The sequence below is a fragment of the Pyxicephalus adspersus genome, chromosome Z (assembly GCF_032062135.1).
Source record: "Pyxicephalus adspersus chromosome Z, UCB_Pads_2.0, whole genome shotgun sequence".
Classification (NCBI taxonomy): Eukaryota; Metazoa; Chordata; class Amphibia; order Anura; family Pyxicephalidae; genus Pyxicephalus; species Pyxicephalus adspersus.
In genome coordinates this window covers 65,493,447-65,511,213 of record NC_092871.1, presented here as the reverse complement: position 1 = coordinate 65,511,213, position 17,767 = coordinate 65,493,447, and the positions used below count along the sequence as shown (strand labels likewise).

General features: G+C 39.9%; 1 protein-coding gene across 8 annotated transcripts; it reads right to left on the bottom strand.

Annotated features, from left to right (window-relative positions):
• Positions 1-74: 74 nt before the first annotated feature.
• On the bottom strand, positions 75-17,539 carry GTF3C4 (general transcription factor IIIC subunit 4). 8 transcript variants are annotated; one of them, XM_072431918.1, is made up of 6 exons: positions 17,123-17,539; positions 14,306-16,090; positions 12,802-12,932; positions 11,896-11,984; positions 2,868-3,019; positions 85-675 (listed from the first exon to the last, which is right to left on the bottom strand). In XM_072431918.1, the coding sequence occupies exons 1-5, from the start codon at positions 17,366-17,368 to the stop codon at positions 2,916-2,918; spliced, it is 2,355 nt and encodes a 784-aa protein (XP_072288019.1). In that variant the 5' UTR covers positions 17,369-17,539; the 3' UTR covers positions 85-675; positions 2,868-2,915. The 8 variants fall into 8 exon arrangements, with proteins under 8 accessions (XP_072288017.1, XP_072288019.1, XP_072288018.1 ...); XM_072431917.1 differs by having other exon boundaries at positions 85-672; XM_072431916.1 differs by having other exon boundaries at positions 75-3,019.
• Positions 17,540-17,767: the final 228 nt, after the last annotated feature.

The following is a 17,767-nucleotide window of genomic DNA, read 5'->3' as shown; positions in this document are numbered from 1 at the left end:
CTCCTAATTTGTCCTTTGTCTGTCCACCCCTGGGCATTTGTGGCTAAACTGAACAAGAGAGCTACAAGAGGAATGAAGACAGGGATGTTGAAAGGAGACAGAATACTCTTTATATTTCACACAGCATGAAATGATCTTTGTTAGTGACCAAGCATCATCATTGAAATGTTCCTAAAACAGCTGAATTTCCAAATCCATTCCAGGTTAGAGAGTTTAACACAAATTATAAAATGGAAAAAGTTTGCCTTTATCATAAATGTTCAATTGTCTCTGAACATAAAGGGATTAGAATGACTCTTCTGTCTCTTGTTTTGTGTCCGCTCTGCGCAGATCTTCTCCATTATGTTAGTTCCCCTCGAGTGGCTCTTTGAATAATGCGGGCCTTCCTAGGGGAGGGTCTGGCTGTCTCTTTAGCCCCTTGACATGCATTAAATGGTGCTTCACTCCTAGTCTGGGGTCAGAGGTAATTTCCCACTGGCTTTGTAGGCCCAGCAAAAGCAGGGGAAGCATTAACAGAACATGCTAATACACTTGTACTATTCTCCCTCTGCAACCATGCCATCAATTGCAATTCATTTATTTACAGGAAACAAGGCAGCTGATTCTTTACATTAGAAGTTCATTTAAAGGTATTAACCAATGCATACTATATTGGTATGTAGAGGAGTCCTGCTGCTTTAAAAAAAAAAAAAAAGTTATTGTATAATAGTAACATAGTAGAAGAATATTAGTACATTAAAGTAGAAAACTTTTGCTACCTTCCTCTCATCTCCCCAGTGCTTACCAATACCCATTCATGGCTTCTACCATTGCGAACATTATATATACCTATCCAATTGTTTGCAATATCTCCTCCCATACAAATCAATGCAAAAACAGTGCAAATACAAGATGTATACCCTTCTGACTCTTCCGTAACAGGTTTATTTCAAGCCCCACACTTTACTTCACTTCCCTCGCTGATCCTTTCGGTTGCCAAGAGGGAAGAAATTTTCTGGTATTTTTGGAATATGAAAAAGCAAGTGACAAACTCCATATGACATCACTTGTTCTTTTCCATTGATCCAGTCCTCAGCCCTGTGTAGCACATGACTACAACAACTGAGGGATTCCCCAAGGTTTGTTTTTCTTTGTCCTGGCAGGTAATGGAATGGTAGGTGAGCAAAGAAAAGGTATGTGCTGCTAAAGAGGGAGGGGGGGGGGGGGGTGGTAATATAAATCTTAGGGCCTTTTCTCTTCTACATTGCTCTTATGACTTTTACCAGTCTTTTTTGCCCCTAATCATTTTTTTGACTGGTGTTCTACTGAATGGCAGAGCATAGACCAGCCATTGGAAAAATGGAATTTCTCCAGGATGGGACACTAAGTGACTTACTCAGAATCAGTATATTTTCATGTGAGTGTTACATTAAGGGGGTGGAGGTTTAAAAGAAAATAAATAAAACTTTAGAAGATTAAAGGATCGGGAGGCCATAGGCAAAACTCCCTTTTTGCCTTGTAGTAGGCCCTGGCCAGCGCCAAGTTGTACCTTCTTGGTAAAACCTGTTCCTTTTTTCCTGGAGCCCCTCCAATCTAATCCCCTGCTGAGGCCCTGCATCACACAACACACAAATAAATATTTATTAAGGCTTCCAAGTGTCCTCTGTGTTTTCAGCTGCATGTTGATAGCATCAATTGGTTGTACTAACAGAGAAAGAGGCAATGGGCTTTTGTCGGCAGATGGCATTTAAAAAAAAATCAGAGCACCACACTGGATAAGGCACGCTGCATACTCTGAGGCATCCGCAGAATCCTCTGCACTGAGGGCCTTTTATGTGGTAATGTGGACTTGAAGTCCTGGTGTAGAAGTTGATACAGTGGTGGAGAGAAAAGAACCTCTTTTATGTGAGAACTTCACACAGGGCTTTGTTCTTTTGTAGCTGCCGATGTTACACATTCACATACGTTTGTGTGTGTGACACAGTTATAGGTTAGTACATGGCGTACATCATATAAACACAACTAAATAAAGGCTGAAGTGCTGCTTTTCATGGAGAAAAGACAGATAAAAGGGAATTGGCTCTGCTTTTTTTCCCTCTCTTTTGCTAAATCTGGGTTAAAGAACTCTAGAACTCTAGGTAAGAAATAAAACTTTAGTTTAATCCATACATATATTCAGAAAACTGGCTGCTTGAAGTTAAAGAGTACCTAACCAGACAATTATAATTATTTATTTTAGTCCTAGCATAGTATATATATTGCTGTAGAGAACATATATCTTAAAATCTTGCCTTTTTCTTTTTAGTGGGCCATACTAAATGCCTCCAATATTGCAACATTTTTATAGGGTATTCCAAGAGTCCCATAGGTTAGCCAAACCAGCAGCACAGCAGTCATTTTTTGTTGATTTCACAATAAATTTCAGCTTTATTTATTAAGCTCTGTTACAAGTTTTTTTGTCGACAATTTTAAGCAATAGATAAAACTAAGGAAAAATGAGCCTACATCTGCTGGCCCGAAAGACCATAATAGAGGCATTATATTTACCACTGTTACACATTTTATTTGTAACATAGTGGAAAGATAAAGTGTCCCAGATACCCAAAGCAACCAATCAGATACAGATGCATACATAAATTCATAGGTATGATCTTTTTTTTATCAACACACATATAAATATGGCAAGCCCTGTTTCTGGAAAAGTCTCACAGAAAACATAAATCGGTCTCTCTTTTCAGATGCAGCACAATCAGTAACGGCCACATTATATTGCTACGCTCTCAGAGACAGCCACCAAATATGCAGGGCTGGTCCTAAATAAATCATTAGGGTAATGGTTCTCTTACTATGTAAATGTAAACATTAGTTGCAGGCCTGTTGGTGCTTACCCCAAACTGACGTCAATTAGGACTTGCTCCAGACTGGATGAGTAGTGGCTATTGTAGCATTAAAACACTGAGCTGGTGCACACAGTGACTTCTACGACACACGACGGCATGATTGAGCCTCACCATCTGGTCCTCTGGCAGGGATGTAGACCCTTGTCAAATAAAAGAAGACATGTCCAGCAGAACTGGATCACATGACAGAACAGGCAGCAATTTGAAGTACAAAGTACAAAAGCTTATCATTTTCTAAACAAAGACTATAGTGACCAAAGAGTGAGAAATGAGGTACCTGTTTTCTCATTCAGTGTAGAAATGTTTGTAAAAAAACTGTCTGTACTATCCAATCAGGTTATCTCTTTTACTTACTTAACAGTACAGGTATTGCGGGCTCTTTTCATACATAAGGCCCAATGTTTGTTCATGGATACTTTTGGATGACCTATTAGCATCAAGGATGTTCCCACATTCAGAATGAAAGCCCTGGGGTCTCAGGAGAGTGTGGTATCAGAAGCTGTCCCTTCATCCTGACTGAAAAAGCAGAAGGAGTTGTGGGAGATGTACAATGTACAGACTACATTTAGGAAAAGTTCATGGGTGGGCCACTAATGCCAATATAGGAAGAATATGACCCAGAATTACAAATATTTTGGCTTTTTTATAATATTGGTATTTTAGCTGCATATTTACTGTTTACCTAGTTACCTAGGTAACTTAGGATCACTTACAAGGAACAAGCATGTGGATTAGGAAGACAGGACTAATTATTATACCTGTTCCAGGTCAGTGTACAGCAGTTATTAAACCAGCTTAATTTTCAAGCAATAAGCATTTCTAGAATAAGAAGACAGCTGATTGACTCCATCTCCCAGTGCAGATTTATAGTAAATCCTAACTCCAGCCATATTTTTTTTATTGTGGCTAGAATGGGGAAGAGGTAAAATTTTTCTCATTTTATTGTTTCTCTCTTTGACCTTACTTCCCGTCCTTTTATTACCTGAACAAGAAATTGTTGGTATGGAAATATATTTAGAGAATGTATGAGCAAGGTCATGGAAAGAAAAGTATTTAATGTACAGCACTGCGTAATATGTTGGCGTTATATTAATCCTGTTTATTCATAATGATAATAAGTGAAGAGCTGTATACTTATTTTTAACGTTGTTATGTAAGAATTTGAGGCATCCTTATTTCGGCATGAGAACCTAAGACTCTAGTTTGTAATGGAACAGAGGTTATTGAAAAAGCGCTGGGTATTCTCTTTTCACTTATATGTTTCGACAACAGGTAAAGTTAAATTTTTACATTACCTTTTTAAGTATGTATGGTAGTAAGTAAGCATGATGTAACCTTTATCCAATGTATGTCAATAGGAAACGTAAGTATAAAAGGAGTTACTCTTGAGGGTATGGTTACAGAATGGTCCATTGTATTCTCTCACAAACTGATCCATATCATTAATCAGGTTTTATCCTCATATGCTTTCTTTTTATTTACTTTGTGAACTTGCTTTTCATTTTGTACCTTTGTGTGCCTTGAATAAATACTTTTTATTTATTGACAGAAAACTTCTCCAACACACATATTTTATTCACTAAAACCTCTCTTCTGAAAGTTACTATTTTTTTCAGTCTACACACTTCCACACAAAATGATACAGAATAAACTGGATGAGAGGCCAGGAGGAAGCAGCACTTGCAGACTAAGTCTAGTAATCAAAATAATCATTAAAAGAATGGTTAGATGAGAAGATATAAAGGTCCTTAACAATTCAAAGAGAGAACACATAGCAATTTTTAGAGTGCACTGCCAGATTACATCTGCAGATGGCAAAGGATTTGATCAGTGCAGATATATCTATAAGTCACATCAGGGATAACAGTGTAGGTGATACCTTGGTTTAATTTCTGATAACCATCACATTACCCTATTGGCCTTGAGCTGAAAAGGTGTTATACAACCATATAAAGTCTCCACTTCTGAAACCAATGTACTAGAGGTTAAATGAAACAATGAGACACTTCCATTGCCAAGACGATGCTGCCTGCCAAGGCGAAGCAATATTGCTTTATTACCCATCATCTAGTTGATTGCCACAGTGTAGGCATGACAGCAGTAATGTTTCACACTGTACAACCATGGTAGTACAAAAAAAACATTTGTTCATCCAAAACTGATATTTTAGGTATGGATACCTTTGTCTAACCACCCCGCTTTTCCCCTTTGTAAAACTCCAGCAGGAAGGCCCTCTTAGTTCCTATTTCTAGTCCAGTGCGTATGGACACTGGAGTTCATTCTATATTATTATCATATATCATTACATTAAATATTAGATGCCAGAAAGGTGGAACTGGGCAGTGGGAGCAAAACAGGCAGAGCTTTAGAATCACCTAATAAATGATGGGTGGTGGGACCAGAGTGAGCTCAGGGGACTGGATGATTACGTTTTAGTTACAAATGCAACTACATGATTTTGGGACTCACGTAGTTGCATTTGTATCTATCATTAGCCACATATTCATTATGAAAGGGGATATGGCATATGATGCTATCTTGGCAAGAGAAGAATTGTCCTAGATTTATTCAAAAGATTTTTTTAAGCCAGGTGGAAAGAAATTGTAGGTGGATGGCAGCCCCTGTATTGTCACCAAACTCTTTAGTAACCACCGAAAAACAGCCGGGTGGGTGCTGAAAAGTGCCGGGTGGTGCGCCCAGCTAAAAGGGCCTGGGAAGTACCCTGCATAGAGCAGGTGTATCAAACCAAACTTTTTTTTAAGATGCATAGTCTTAGTAGAAGTATAGATCCTTCCTCACTCACCCTGAGACACCATATCACACACCACCCTCGTGCATTAATCATTATCAGAAAATAACAACAAGCACTGAACAAACTCATTATTTAACGGTGTGTTGCTTTGAGCCACCCGAGCACAAATAAAAGCATCGGAAGGTCAAGATGCTTTGACAAACAGAAAAGTGGGCAAGAATGCCCTGTTCATCCCTGTACGGATACTTAAAGTTTTCAAATCGGAGTTTACCAAATTTATATGGTTTCAAGACACACCGAGAATAAGCACGAGAATTCAACGCTTACCTAAAATGTATGGCGGAATTGCTTTTACCGATCCTGTGTTATACCATACAGCAACACACCTAGCAAGATTAATAACACATTAACAAACATTCCAAGCTTTGGGTGCATTTAGAAAATGAAGCCTCATTGCTTCCGATAGATACTCTGGCCTGGGCTCCCCTGGCGGATGAAAATAGGATGACCCGTTGTTAGGTCCCACCTTAAAGGCAATTGCAAAATACTTTCAGACACAAGGGGTCCCTGCTTTTCCATTCCCATTGTCACCCGTGTTGGGTCATGTTGATTTCCCTACTGGCCACTTAGACCCGATTTTTCGAATGTAGGGGGCCACAGGGTTCTTTGGAGCCAGGCACTTTTTGAGGGGAGATGCATGGGGTTCATTCAGGGATCTACAAGCTGATCATGATCTGCCAACTTTGAGTGTGTGGCACAGTATTCAATTGACACACTTTCTCAGATCCCTCCCTTCTCCATATCCTCCCACTTTTGGCTTTGGAATAGCTGTGCAACTCTCAAACAGGTGTTAGAGGTTCACGGTCATGTGCATATAGCGTCCTCATCCTGCCAACGGATGGAGATACTCCAGTATTTGTGACTGGACGGGAGGAGGACTTAGGTTTCAACTTCACAGACGAGCAATGGGAGATGATGTTACACTTTGGCCATAAAGCTTCGGTTAGCAATAAGTATCAAGAAATCAAATACAAGCTACTCACTAGATGGTACAGAACGCCGGTTAAGATGGCAAAAATATACCTTCATGTAGACACAACTTGTTGGAGATGTAAGGCAGCTCGTGGCTCCCTACTTCATATATTTTGGGATTGTCCTAAACTTGCACTTTTGGGAAGCTGTTGCGAAACTTATCTTTGACCTTAGGTCTATAGATATAAGGAGTAGACCAGAATTGGCATTGTTGCACGGTTCTAACATGACAAGGAAACAATATAAATTCTTTACTACGCCACCTCTTAAAAGCGGCTAAAGCCTGCATTCCTTCATGTTGGAAGAGTGAGACACCACCATCAGTTGGACAATGGCTGGGGAGCGTTACAGATATATATCATATGGAAGACCTGATGTCCACAGATTTGGGAACGTCCGAAAAAATGTACCCATACTTGGTTTTACTGTATTCAGTTCAGTACCACTCCTCATTATACTGCCTTCTCCTCCTAGTGGTTACATGCTTAACAGTTCCATTCATATCAAGGAAAGTACTAAATGCATTTTGTGTATTATGTTTCTGCTTTTACTGTACTTGTGTCATCCTCCTCCCTTTCCTCCCTTCTTTGTTACTGTATACATGGAAAAAATGGTTTCTGAGATGTTCCGGCTGCTCCACATTTCAAAGTATTGTTCATAATTGCCTGTGTTATTGTTGTTTTACTTTGTTTATTACCGTGTACATTTTGCTATTTGTAAATGTGATTTTTTCCTGTACCTGGAATTACCTCAATGAAGATTTTACTATAAAAAATGTCCTGTTCCAGTTGGTACTTCCAAAAGAGAAGTTTACGCTGGAATGCTGTGATCATATCAGACTTCTTGGTGATGCCTTGTTTTTATCCCTGCAGCCTCTGATTCAATTGGGCGAGATGCTGGGGTAAATCACACATCCTAGCAAGATCACAAAGCCAGGTTGGATCTGACAGTTCAGGCAAGGGCTTTCCTCCTTTACTTTGCATGAAATGAGCGATTTGTTCCGAGCTCAGAAAATTATTTGAGGACTGTGCTCCAGCTTAGCCACCTTACTTAGTAGTGTGGTATGGAACGTCTCCATGCTCTGCACCTACCTCCTGTAATAACAGCTGGAACTGGTGGTTCACCATTCAGGGCACGGTTTAACACCTATGATATAGAGGATAGTTAGGGCTTGTATTAACGCTTATTTAACACTATAAAACTCTCTCAAATATGTTAGTTGTCTAGCTGTCTCTGGCCTGTAAAGTGTGAAGAAAATGGCGCGGTAGCCATGCAATTAGCAACCATAAAGGAGAATGCATATCTGTAAGTCATGTAATTTCGTGTTTAGGAGATGCAAAGTGAACACTGAAAAAAGATGTTGGACCTTAGATATAGAGATAATATCAACTTTGTTTTTTATTTCACTTTAGGACAATGGAAAAAAATACAAAATGGTTCTATAAATATAGAAAAACACAATAACAGCCACAGAGGAGTATTTACAAGAGATGGGCACAATAAGCATTACAGTGAAATGAGGTTGTCACATACTGGAGGTAGCCATACAACACGCCCCACTTATTCATCTTGCTGTGTAGTTTAATCATGTCACCTAGTAAATAGACACCAAGCAACAACATGGCTGCCTCCAGAGTGCTGGTAAAAGGATGACAATACATGTGCTAGACCTTTACTTACCGAACATTCTTTGGCATTCAAACACTCCTGAGTGTACGAAATGCCAGCCTCCCATGCTGCATACTGTGGTTCTATACATCTACATTCATGTACACATCTGCAGGATTCTGATTGTAAAGTGCAGGTATCTACAGGTGTAGATCTTTACTGTGGTGCTATAAAGGCCCTCCTACCATGATAAACCCACCCCCAGTTTAAATGAAGGAGACAAATACAAGAAGCAATATTACAGAGCTAATAAGTGCTATGATAACATCGCTGGTTGGTAAAGAAGAGAAATAATATGTTTCTTATGGCAGTCAGTAACTTGGCAGTGGAAAGAAAGAAAGAAACAAATAAGGTTTATCACTATCATTAATAATGAGAACTACATCCCACTCTGAAATCAAAAATTTCATTTCAAAACAAAGTGAATAACACAAGAAATCTGCATATTTAAAGAGAACCTACTATATCCTAGTATTAAAACACTACCCAATAAGAATTAACTTAGGGCACTCAGGAATTACCTAAATCTGGACATGGTATTTGCAATCCTTGCCTCTGCTGGACTTCTGGCTCTTCTTCTCTGCCATCCCACAATGTAATGTTTATTTTGGTGTAAAACAGAAGGGCGACTGAAAACTGTGCACATCCTTGTTTTGTGGCTGCAGAGTTATCAGAAAAGTAGTATGCAGTAGGCCTACATTTCAGGCAAATTATAATTTGTAAAGCAGATCTACAACAGCAATAATTTTAGTGACTACCAACTAGTTCAAAGAAGGACAGGAAATGAACTGGTGACAGGGTCATGGGCACCCAATACGGGGTTGAGCGGTTTAGCCACCGAAGAACTACTGAAGCGCAAATTGCTGAAAAACATAATGAAGGTTATAAGAGAAAGGAGTCAGGACACACAGTGCAGCTTAAAATGTTAATAAAGGGGCTACATAGCTGCAGACCCACCAAAGTGCCTATTGTTAACCCATGTCAGAGTGTCAGAATTAGAGCATGAAGCAATGAAAGAAGGTAGCCTTGTCTGATAAATTTACTTTAGATTGTGTCTGACCAGGTCTAATAAGTGCTGATTACTGAGTAAACTGGGTGTAAAGCTATAAAACATGTGTAAACGTGTATAAAAAGGAGAGAAAGGAAAACTAGTGGGAGTGCCCTGATGTGTCCTCCCATTAGAAAACAGCAGCGACTGCTCCTGTTGGTTCCTATATACCCTATCACATGAGGGACAGACTTTGCATCTGAGCTAGCTTTCCTGAATGGCAGTGCAGCCCACAGAAAGCCAAAGAGACGAGACATCTAGTATATCATAAAAGATCTTTTCTTCCTGACATAGAGAAGGAGCAGCCTCACACTTAACCTTTATATCTTTTCATATATAAACATGACCATGATGCACAGTGATGCAACAAAAATAAATAGTTCTTGCACACAGGGTTGTACCAGCCACAATAAAAAAAAAACAAAAAACTGAAGTACTAAAACATTGGTGAATCACAAAGTATACAAGGTCCTTTTAGTAGTCTCTTAATCCACTCCAGATCTACAAAACAACACAAAAAATATCAGAGGAAGAAGTGCTGGCATCCAGAAAAATATATTATTACATTATTATTTCAAATTCAACTTCAGCAACAAATAAAAAGTCCATATATTGGTGACCTGCCAACAGGAAACATGTTCAAATGTTTTAGGTTACTGCTCTTTATCTGCACTATTGGATAAGCACATTAGTTTCCGTCTTTAAAGAGAACCAGTCACAAATGCAGTAATTATAATCTTCACTCATGAATTGTTATAAAACTGCACATCTTTAAGGGAAGTTGCAAGAAATGTGTTTTTATTACCGTAGAATTATAGTCATTAAAAAGGAAAAGTACTGTGAAAGCTGTGCCCAAAAAATTGCGGAGGACAGAATTCTTCAATTAGAGCAAGGGCAAGAACAGGGCTAAAGAATTTTTTACTATTATTGCCTTATATTGCCTTGGTATGATTAAGCAAGTAATTGTGGTAGAGACAGGGCTTTGTTTTCCCATGTCAGAGCTACCCTGATGACTAGTGGGGTAACGATCAAAAAGCATCCAGAAAAAAGCCCACAGAAATAAATAAAAACAAAAAAGGGAAACATGCATTGCCTTGAGCACAACACAGTAATACCATATCCCAATCTCCCATGATTAGCAGTGACAGGCGCAGTGCCCTTTACACTCCAGCCACACAGCACATGTACACATGTACCAGACCATGTTCTTCTATTTTTTAGGAGGAATTTAAGACAAAGAGTTGATATTTTAGGGAGTGTTTCTTGACCTTTTTAACATTGGTAACCCTTGAAATGTCTTTCAGGTCATCCCTTTTATAATTACTGTATCCACAGCTCACAGGTGGTATGGGAAGAATGCTGCTTACATTGCAGGGCATTGGGAGGAATGTCACCCTTACAGATAGCCAAAAATATCATTAGTGTCACTAAAACTGACCCGAGAGTCACAAATTGCTCATTGCTCAAAGACCCCACAGCAACCTCCAGATGAACCCTAGGGTTTCTTGAAGAAATTGTCAGCCATGTAAAGTGCACCATTGCATTCATTTTATAACAAAATACTTTTACATACTCACATGAACTGCATATATTTACTTGTCCCATTATCACCCTGTATTTATGTATGGCATGTATATATTCAAGTAAAAAAGCCCTTACTTGTCAGGTATGATTATGATGTGAATTAAGCCTTGCAAGTCAAGAATAGTTATGAGAATAGTATGTTTCACTCTCTTCCTGAATTTTTGAAGGTATAAATGCTTACTTAAACGACACATTACTGGTCAGGAATAGTTGCTTGTTCCTCTGTGTGTGATATCCAGTAGTGCAGTAGTCCAGGCTACTGCATCATAAGTTGTGCATATACAACTCAATACCAAATACTGTTATCCTGACTGCACCCTCATTTTCTGACAGTTCTGTAAAGGTTCCCTCTGCAGCAGCAACCTGGAGAGATCATGGTATTAGCACTCCACTCAGGTAGGCAAGAATTCAACCTTGGTACACTACTAGGCTGATGTCTGATGGGAAACTTTACGGCTGGCAAACTTGGCAGAGCTCTGTCTTTACCTCTGGACTGTGGAGTCAGAGACAGAAGCAATTATGTGTACCTGGAGTGGGAATCAGCAGAAATGTATGTAACTGTTCCTCACAAGCATTGAATTGTGCTTAATTGTGATTCCTAGAACTGGGGCAGAGACAAATGGCTCACCTTGCTTAAAAGCGAACAATTTTATAATGGCCAGCCAGAGATCACTTAGCAAATTTATTAAATTGCCAGGGTCAAGAACACCTATGTGACATGGCCCCTAGAAAGAAAGAGATTGTATGTGTAAATGAGACACAGCCTACCTAACTAAAGGGCTCTATTTGTCATACTGGTATACAACATTACTCGTCAGAACCAAAATGTTCCCAATACAGCTCTGATACAATATTACATTTCTGACTTTTTGTCCATTTAAACCTGGAAACCTCTGCAGTATCTTTTTTTAGTATCCAGATAACATATTTACCTTCTGGAGCTGAATGTCTTGCAATACTGTCACGTAGTAGGCACTTCCTGTATTCCAGACTCTGGCAGGCTTGGTACGTCAAAAAACACCTACAAAAATAAATCAACAGGTATATATATATATATATATATATATATATATATATTGCATCCTACTCAAGTTACCAAACAGCAGGGATGGAGGGGGGGGGATGTGAATCTCTCGGTTTAGGTCAAGAGGTCTTTATGCAGCGGTGGGCAAAGTGTATTTTTTTTCTTTTGGCAGTTCAAAATCAATTTGTTCTGTGGGCAGGTAGGTGAAGGAGCAGCAACAAACGTATGTTTGCAGTTCATGTTACACAGCACACCTAACTGGCCCTGAAATGCTGCCCCTGCCTTTAGCAGTCTAGAGGTTTTTTTACCAGCATTAACAAAGCCTAAAGCCAAGTCAAATCCTGGCATTTTTTTATTTAAACAGCCATTTATTTTAATACATATAACTGTATTCATTGGTGTTTTTTTCTGGTGTGCCTAAAATTGAGTCTTAGAGGCTTTCATCAAGCATGTGTCTATGAAGGTCCTAAACACATGATTTTCCTATGTCACCGATTCATCAAGCAGAGCAATGATAAGAGCCCTGGAGACTGCATTCCAAAGGAAGGCAGCAGCAATGGCTGCTGCTCTGGTTTAAGCAAAAATAGAATGAAACAGTTGGCATGCCTGCATGGAGGCAAATTGAAGTAAAACAGATATAAAACAGTAAGTAGGTCTCTTAAAACAGACATTGTAGGCAAAGAATAGCTGAGCATCAGGCCTGTTATAAAAAAAAGTAGTTTTTAGATATTGAACAGTGAACTGTATTTATATAATGCCAACATATTACCCAGCTTTTTACATTAAATAGTTTAGGAAATCTTAATGGGCCCACCTGAGCCAGAGATGTCCTTTAGGGCAGACAGCCTTTTTACCATCAGTGAAAGGGATAACTTCCTTACACAGAGTGCAGTGCTCCGGGAACATTTGTTTGTTCATTTTCTTCTCAACATGCCCAATAAGCACCTGCTTAAAGCAAACACAAAAACTAAATGAGGACAATAAACAGGATTTCAAAATGCAAATATTTACAAAATATCTCAAAAACAGAGACACACATCAGTACCCAGAATTTAAATTATTTAATGTCTTTAGGAGCTACAGGCACAGTTTCAGCATCATACGGTTCTGAGTGGCCCCCTCGTAGAAAAGACATTACTAGTGTTTCCCTGCCAAGAAACATAACAGCTGGGGGGTTCACAGTCATTCAACATTCCAGGAAAAAATAAGGATTGATATTACAACTGTAGCTGTTCAAGAGAGGGAGAGCCTGGAATCAAAAGAAAAAATAAGCACAGTGGGATACAACAGTCAATACGGTAAAGTGTACCCTTTAACTATACATGACTGGCTGTGTCTTAAAGCTTACCTAAACTTAGAATTTTTTACTTTACATAAAAGGATATATAACACTTTTATGCAAGGTAAAAATAGTGTTTTCTTTTGTTTTTATTTAAGTGCAACAGTCTTTAAAAAAAAATAGCAGCACCGACGTCTTAATTCTTCATCACCTAGGTGATCGAGAACGAATGGGAGCGCAAAGCCTCCCTGGATACCTACATCACACGCATCCCGAGAGGCTCTTGGCTGCTCCTTCTGTGCATGCCTGAGCAAAAGGGAAAGAAACTGCTGATCACACACATGTGCAGTGAGATTGTCAAGTTTTTTTCCCCATCTATGTAGCAATCAGCCCCCAACCCATTGTTTGTATTTGTGGGGAATTACTATTTGGAATCTAAAAACAGTTGCAGAATTACCTGTTGCACACTGTTTTACCCCAGTTACCTTATACTTCCATGCCAACCCAGAACCAGCAGACCAGTATTCAGACCTTCTACTTTAGAAATAAAAGGCATTTTACAGCCATTGCGTACCCCTTCACTGATTCAGATTGTGATGGGACCCCACTGAAGATGTGCTTACATATTAAACCTTTTTAGAAGCTACAGAGGTCCAATGCTAAACAACCTACAGCAATTTTTTTAAATGGTTAAAAAAGTAGGCAATGGTAGAAAAATCTGGTGGTGAACCTGATAAAAAACGAACTTAGAAATAGGAGCAATTTTTTTTTATAGGATTCTAGCTTCCTGTGTTTTTACTATGTGCTTGTTCTTCCATCTCCATAAAGACACTGGGGGCTAAATACAGCAGGCGCTAGTTTAACCGATTTAAACTATGGTGACATGAGTGTAATGGGGATACAAGGGTCCTAGCAGATACTCATTAAATGGCTGTATTTATTCTGCAAGGGTAGTACAGCATGTCAACACAACAAAAAAGGAAACTTGGACAATAGACCAGTGACTGAAAAAAAATAAATAAATAAATAGATGGTGCACCTGGGCTGCCCTGTCATCATTGTCCCTGTTGGCCATAAGATAGGCGCAAAGACCACGGGTAGGGATACCGGTATATTCTGTGATGCCAGTATGTAGATAAACTTCTCCCAAAACATGTTTCATGTATTCCTTTATCAAATGTGCTTCCACAGCATCAATTGTTTGTTGGATTTTCAAAAGGCTTTCATCAGCTAGAGAAGACTCTACATCAGGCTCTGCAGTCTCTCTCAATGGTTTACCAATGTTATGCTCATCACCATGTCTATCCTGATCATGGTCCTTTTCTTCCTCAGATATATTGCCTTCCAGCAGTGTGTCTTCCATTTTTAAAACCTTTGAATCTTGGTGAGGTTGTTTCCGCATTGCCTCAGAAGTCAACTTTTTAAAAGATTGATACCAAATTCTCAAAAGGAAAAGTCGTAACCTCCAATAGTAAGAAGGACCTCCCTCTACCTTTTTGTCCAAGGCATCCATTAAAAACTGAGGGATGACCTTATCTTTCAGGATCTTCCAGCGTACAAGGTCTGTTAGATCCATCTGACGGAAAAGGTTTTGGCTAGAGCTCTCAAGAAGCTGAGCTGCTGCTTCCTCAAATGTTTTAAGGGCCACAAAGTTGACCTGAAAGTTCTTATTCACTGGATGAATTACATTGTTCATGCCTTCTGAGGTGACACAGGCAAGATAGGCCCCAAATGGACTTATGGCAATCCCGTGTAATTTCACTGACCCAAACATCTCTGACAGACTAATGCATTGATGTTCAAACTTTAAAGCAACATTTGTAAAGATAGGTATCAACTGTTGAACTTTTCCATCAATAGAACAAGAATAAATAGTTCCATTCTGCCTGTCAACAGACAAAGAAATGATAGGTAATGAGTGAAGTCCAGTTACATGAGAATTGTGAACATTTAGTCCTGCTTTTGAAATTAACAACAAACACCAAAAAACATAGCAGCCACGGGCAGCAACCACCAGACTACAGTTGCACTTTTGGTATGGGTGATAGAGAGCGATACATTTAATACTGTTGACTGGTAAATGATCAGACTCTTGCCAAAGCACCACCGGCTGCCTTAAAGTGAAGTATCCTTTAACAGCTTTTAAATTTATGGGGATAATTTTTACAGGTCCTAAACTGCTGCCCACAATCAATCCACTCATTTTACGGTTACTGTGTTCATACTCCCACCATTCCAATATACTTGGCGACTCAACCCCAGACACGATGGTGTTGCAGGAAATAATAGAAGTGTGGTCTTTTATGGGAAGCTGAAACTGCCAAATGGCAACATCTCCATTTTCAAAAAATACAGCCAAGAGAACGGTTCCAACCTCACGACAAGTGTTGTTTTCCATGATCTCCTGGGTACTGCATATCTTGGACCACTCCATCCGTACAGGAGTCTGCATGCTATGCCGCCTTTGGTACTCAGAAAAATCATCCAATTCTGTAGAGGTGGCACCTTCAGTCATTGTGTAGTTGCTCTGAGCCAAACGTTCCCCATACATTTCTGTTAAATCCGCTAGCTGCTTCCATTGCAGTCTGTCAACATTTGTATTGACAGTCAACCGGTTATCCAAAGTAAGCACAGCTAAAAGGCATCGTCCATTGGAATCGCAGCCCACAGGAGACCAGCAGGCGTATTTGTATCCTTGCAAAGATGGCAATCCTTTTCCTTCAGGGTTAAATATTCTGTCCATCATAAACTTTTGGTTAACAGTGGGGTCACTTGACCGGGCAAACTTTGATCGGCACTGCTCGACTTCTTTTGGGGAGCCAACCTGCGAGATGAAAGAAAAAAAATATGTTTCGGTATGGGGATGAAAACAGCTAGTACCAGTTTTTTAACACGTCCTATGCAGGACAAAGCAACAGTTTCCCTCTAATGCCCCCTTGCTTTTATTCTTTTGCCTGTAAACACAGAATACAAACAACCACATACAAGCACAAGCTTAGCCAGGGTTGTCCGCCCCAGCCCTAATATGGCAGTGCTGGAAAAATACCACCAGTGCTGTCAAATAGGAGAAAGAGGAGTGAGACACATGCTCCTCCTTACGCATAACTGGTATTTTTCTAACTTCCAAAAAATTGATATTATTAATATTATTATTAATAATAATAAACAGGATTTATATAGCGCCAACATATTACACAGCGCTATACATGAAATAGGAGATGACACTTTCCCCATACTAAAAAAAAAAAAAAAGGAAAAGAGGGAGGAGACTGGAGAACTGCCGATACGATCTGTACTGCACTATTTATCGCAGGTAGACAGGGACATGGAGAGCACACTTCAAGTGATGACACTTTACCTATGACATGGGGGGGGGGCACTGCAAGCAGAAAAATTTGTAACACACAAATATCATTGCTTCAGGGATGACATTTTCTTCATAAAATCAGAATTGTGGCTTTATACTGCAGGTAGGGAAACACTGACAGCAATGCTCTAGGCCCTACTTGCAGTGGGTAATATACCCCAAAGCATCATCAGGGTGTAGGGAACCTAGATGTGGAACCGGTAAACTGCAGGTAGGGCGACACAGACAGTAATCCTCCATGGATTACCCTTTCCTCAAAAAAACAGGAAAGGGTTACGGCTGTACAAGCAGTATACTGCATTATACAATGCAGCTTGGGATACGCAGACCCCAGAATCAGGAGGGGGTTCAGACATGTCAGCTGTGGATGCAGAATACTGAATGCACTACACAAGGCAGATGAGGGAACACAGACAGACACAACAGGACAGACTGTCCCCACAGCACACAGCTAGAGGTGTGGGAGTGCTGGCTGCAGCTGCGCCTTACCCGAAGGAAGCAGGTCTTGTGCGGTGCGGACACACACGTGCGGTGCAGGATGAGCTCAGGGCTGGTACTATGGATATCGCACACCTGTTCCAGGATGGAGACATTACTGCAAGTGCACACTGACAGCCGGTGGTCGTCTGACCAGGAAAGCGGCTCCAACCCGGTCACCGCCTGCAACATCTTCACCACGGTCTCCCTCTTACTGACCGATAGATGGAAACTGGGCCGCTTCTCCGAGTCAGTCATCGCTCTTCTTTACAGGCCGGTCACAGCGACGTCGTCAGAGCTCGCCTGGAGAACATAGAGGACCCGGGCTGCCAGATGACCAGACTGTTTTCCACGGTGCCTGCTTAGAGTCATAACTGTAATTTTTTATTATCGTGTTGTAAAATCATAATGTTAGCGGTTTTAATTGTACATAATAAAACAATAACAAGGGTTTAAACAAAAGTATTTATCATTCTTGCAATTTCTAATTTGAAAAACATCTTTTTTTTCTGCACTGAAATTTGCCACTGCAGCCATTTTGTCGAAGACCACAATACTTCAAGGAAATCTAGCTATTGTTTATATTTTATGACATGACTGTGACCATATATTGGGATATTTATGTCGTGCCTGCTGATATTTGCACGGTGATACATA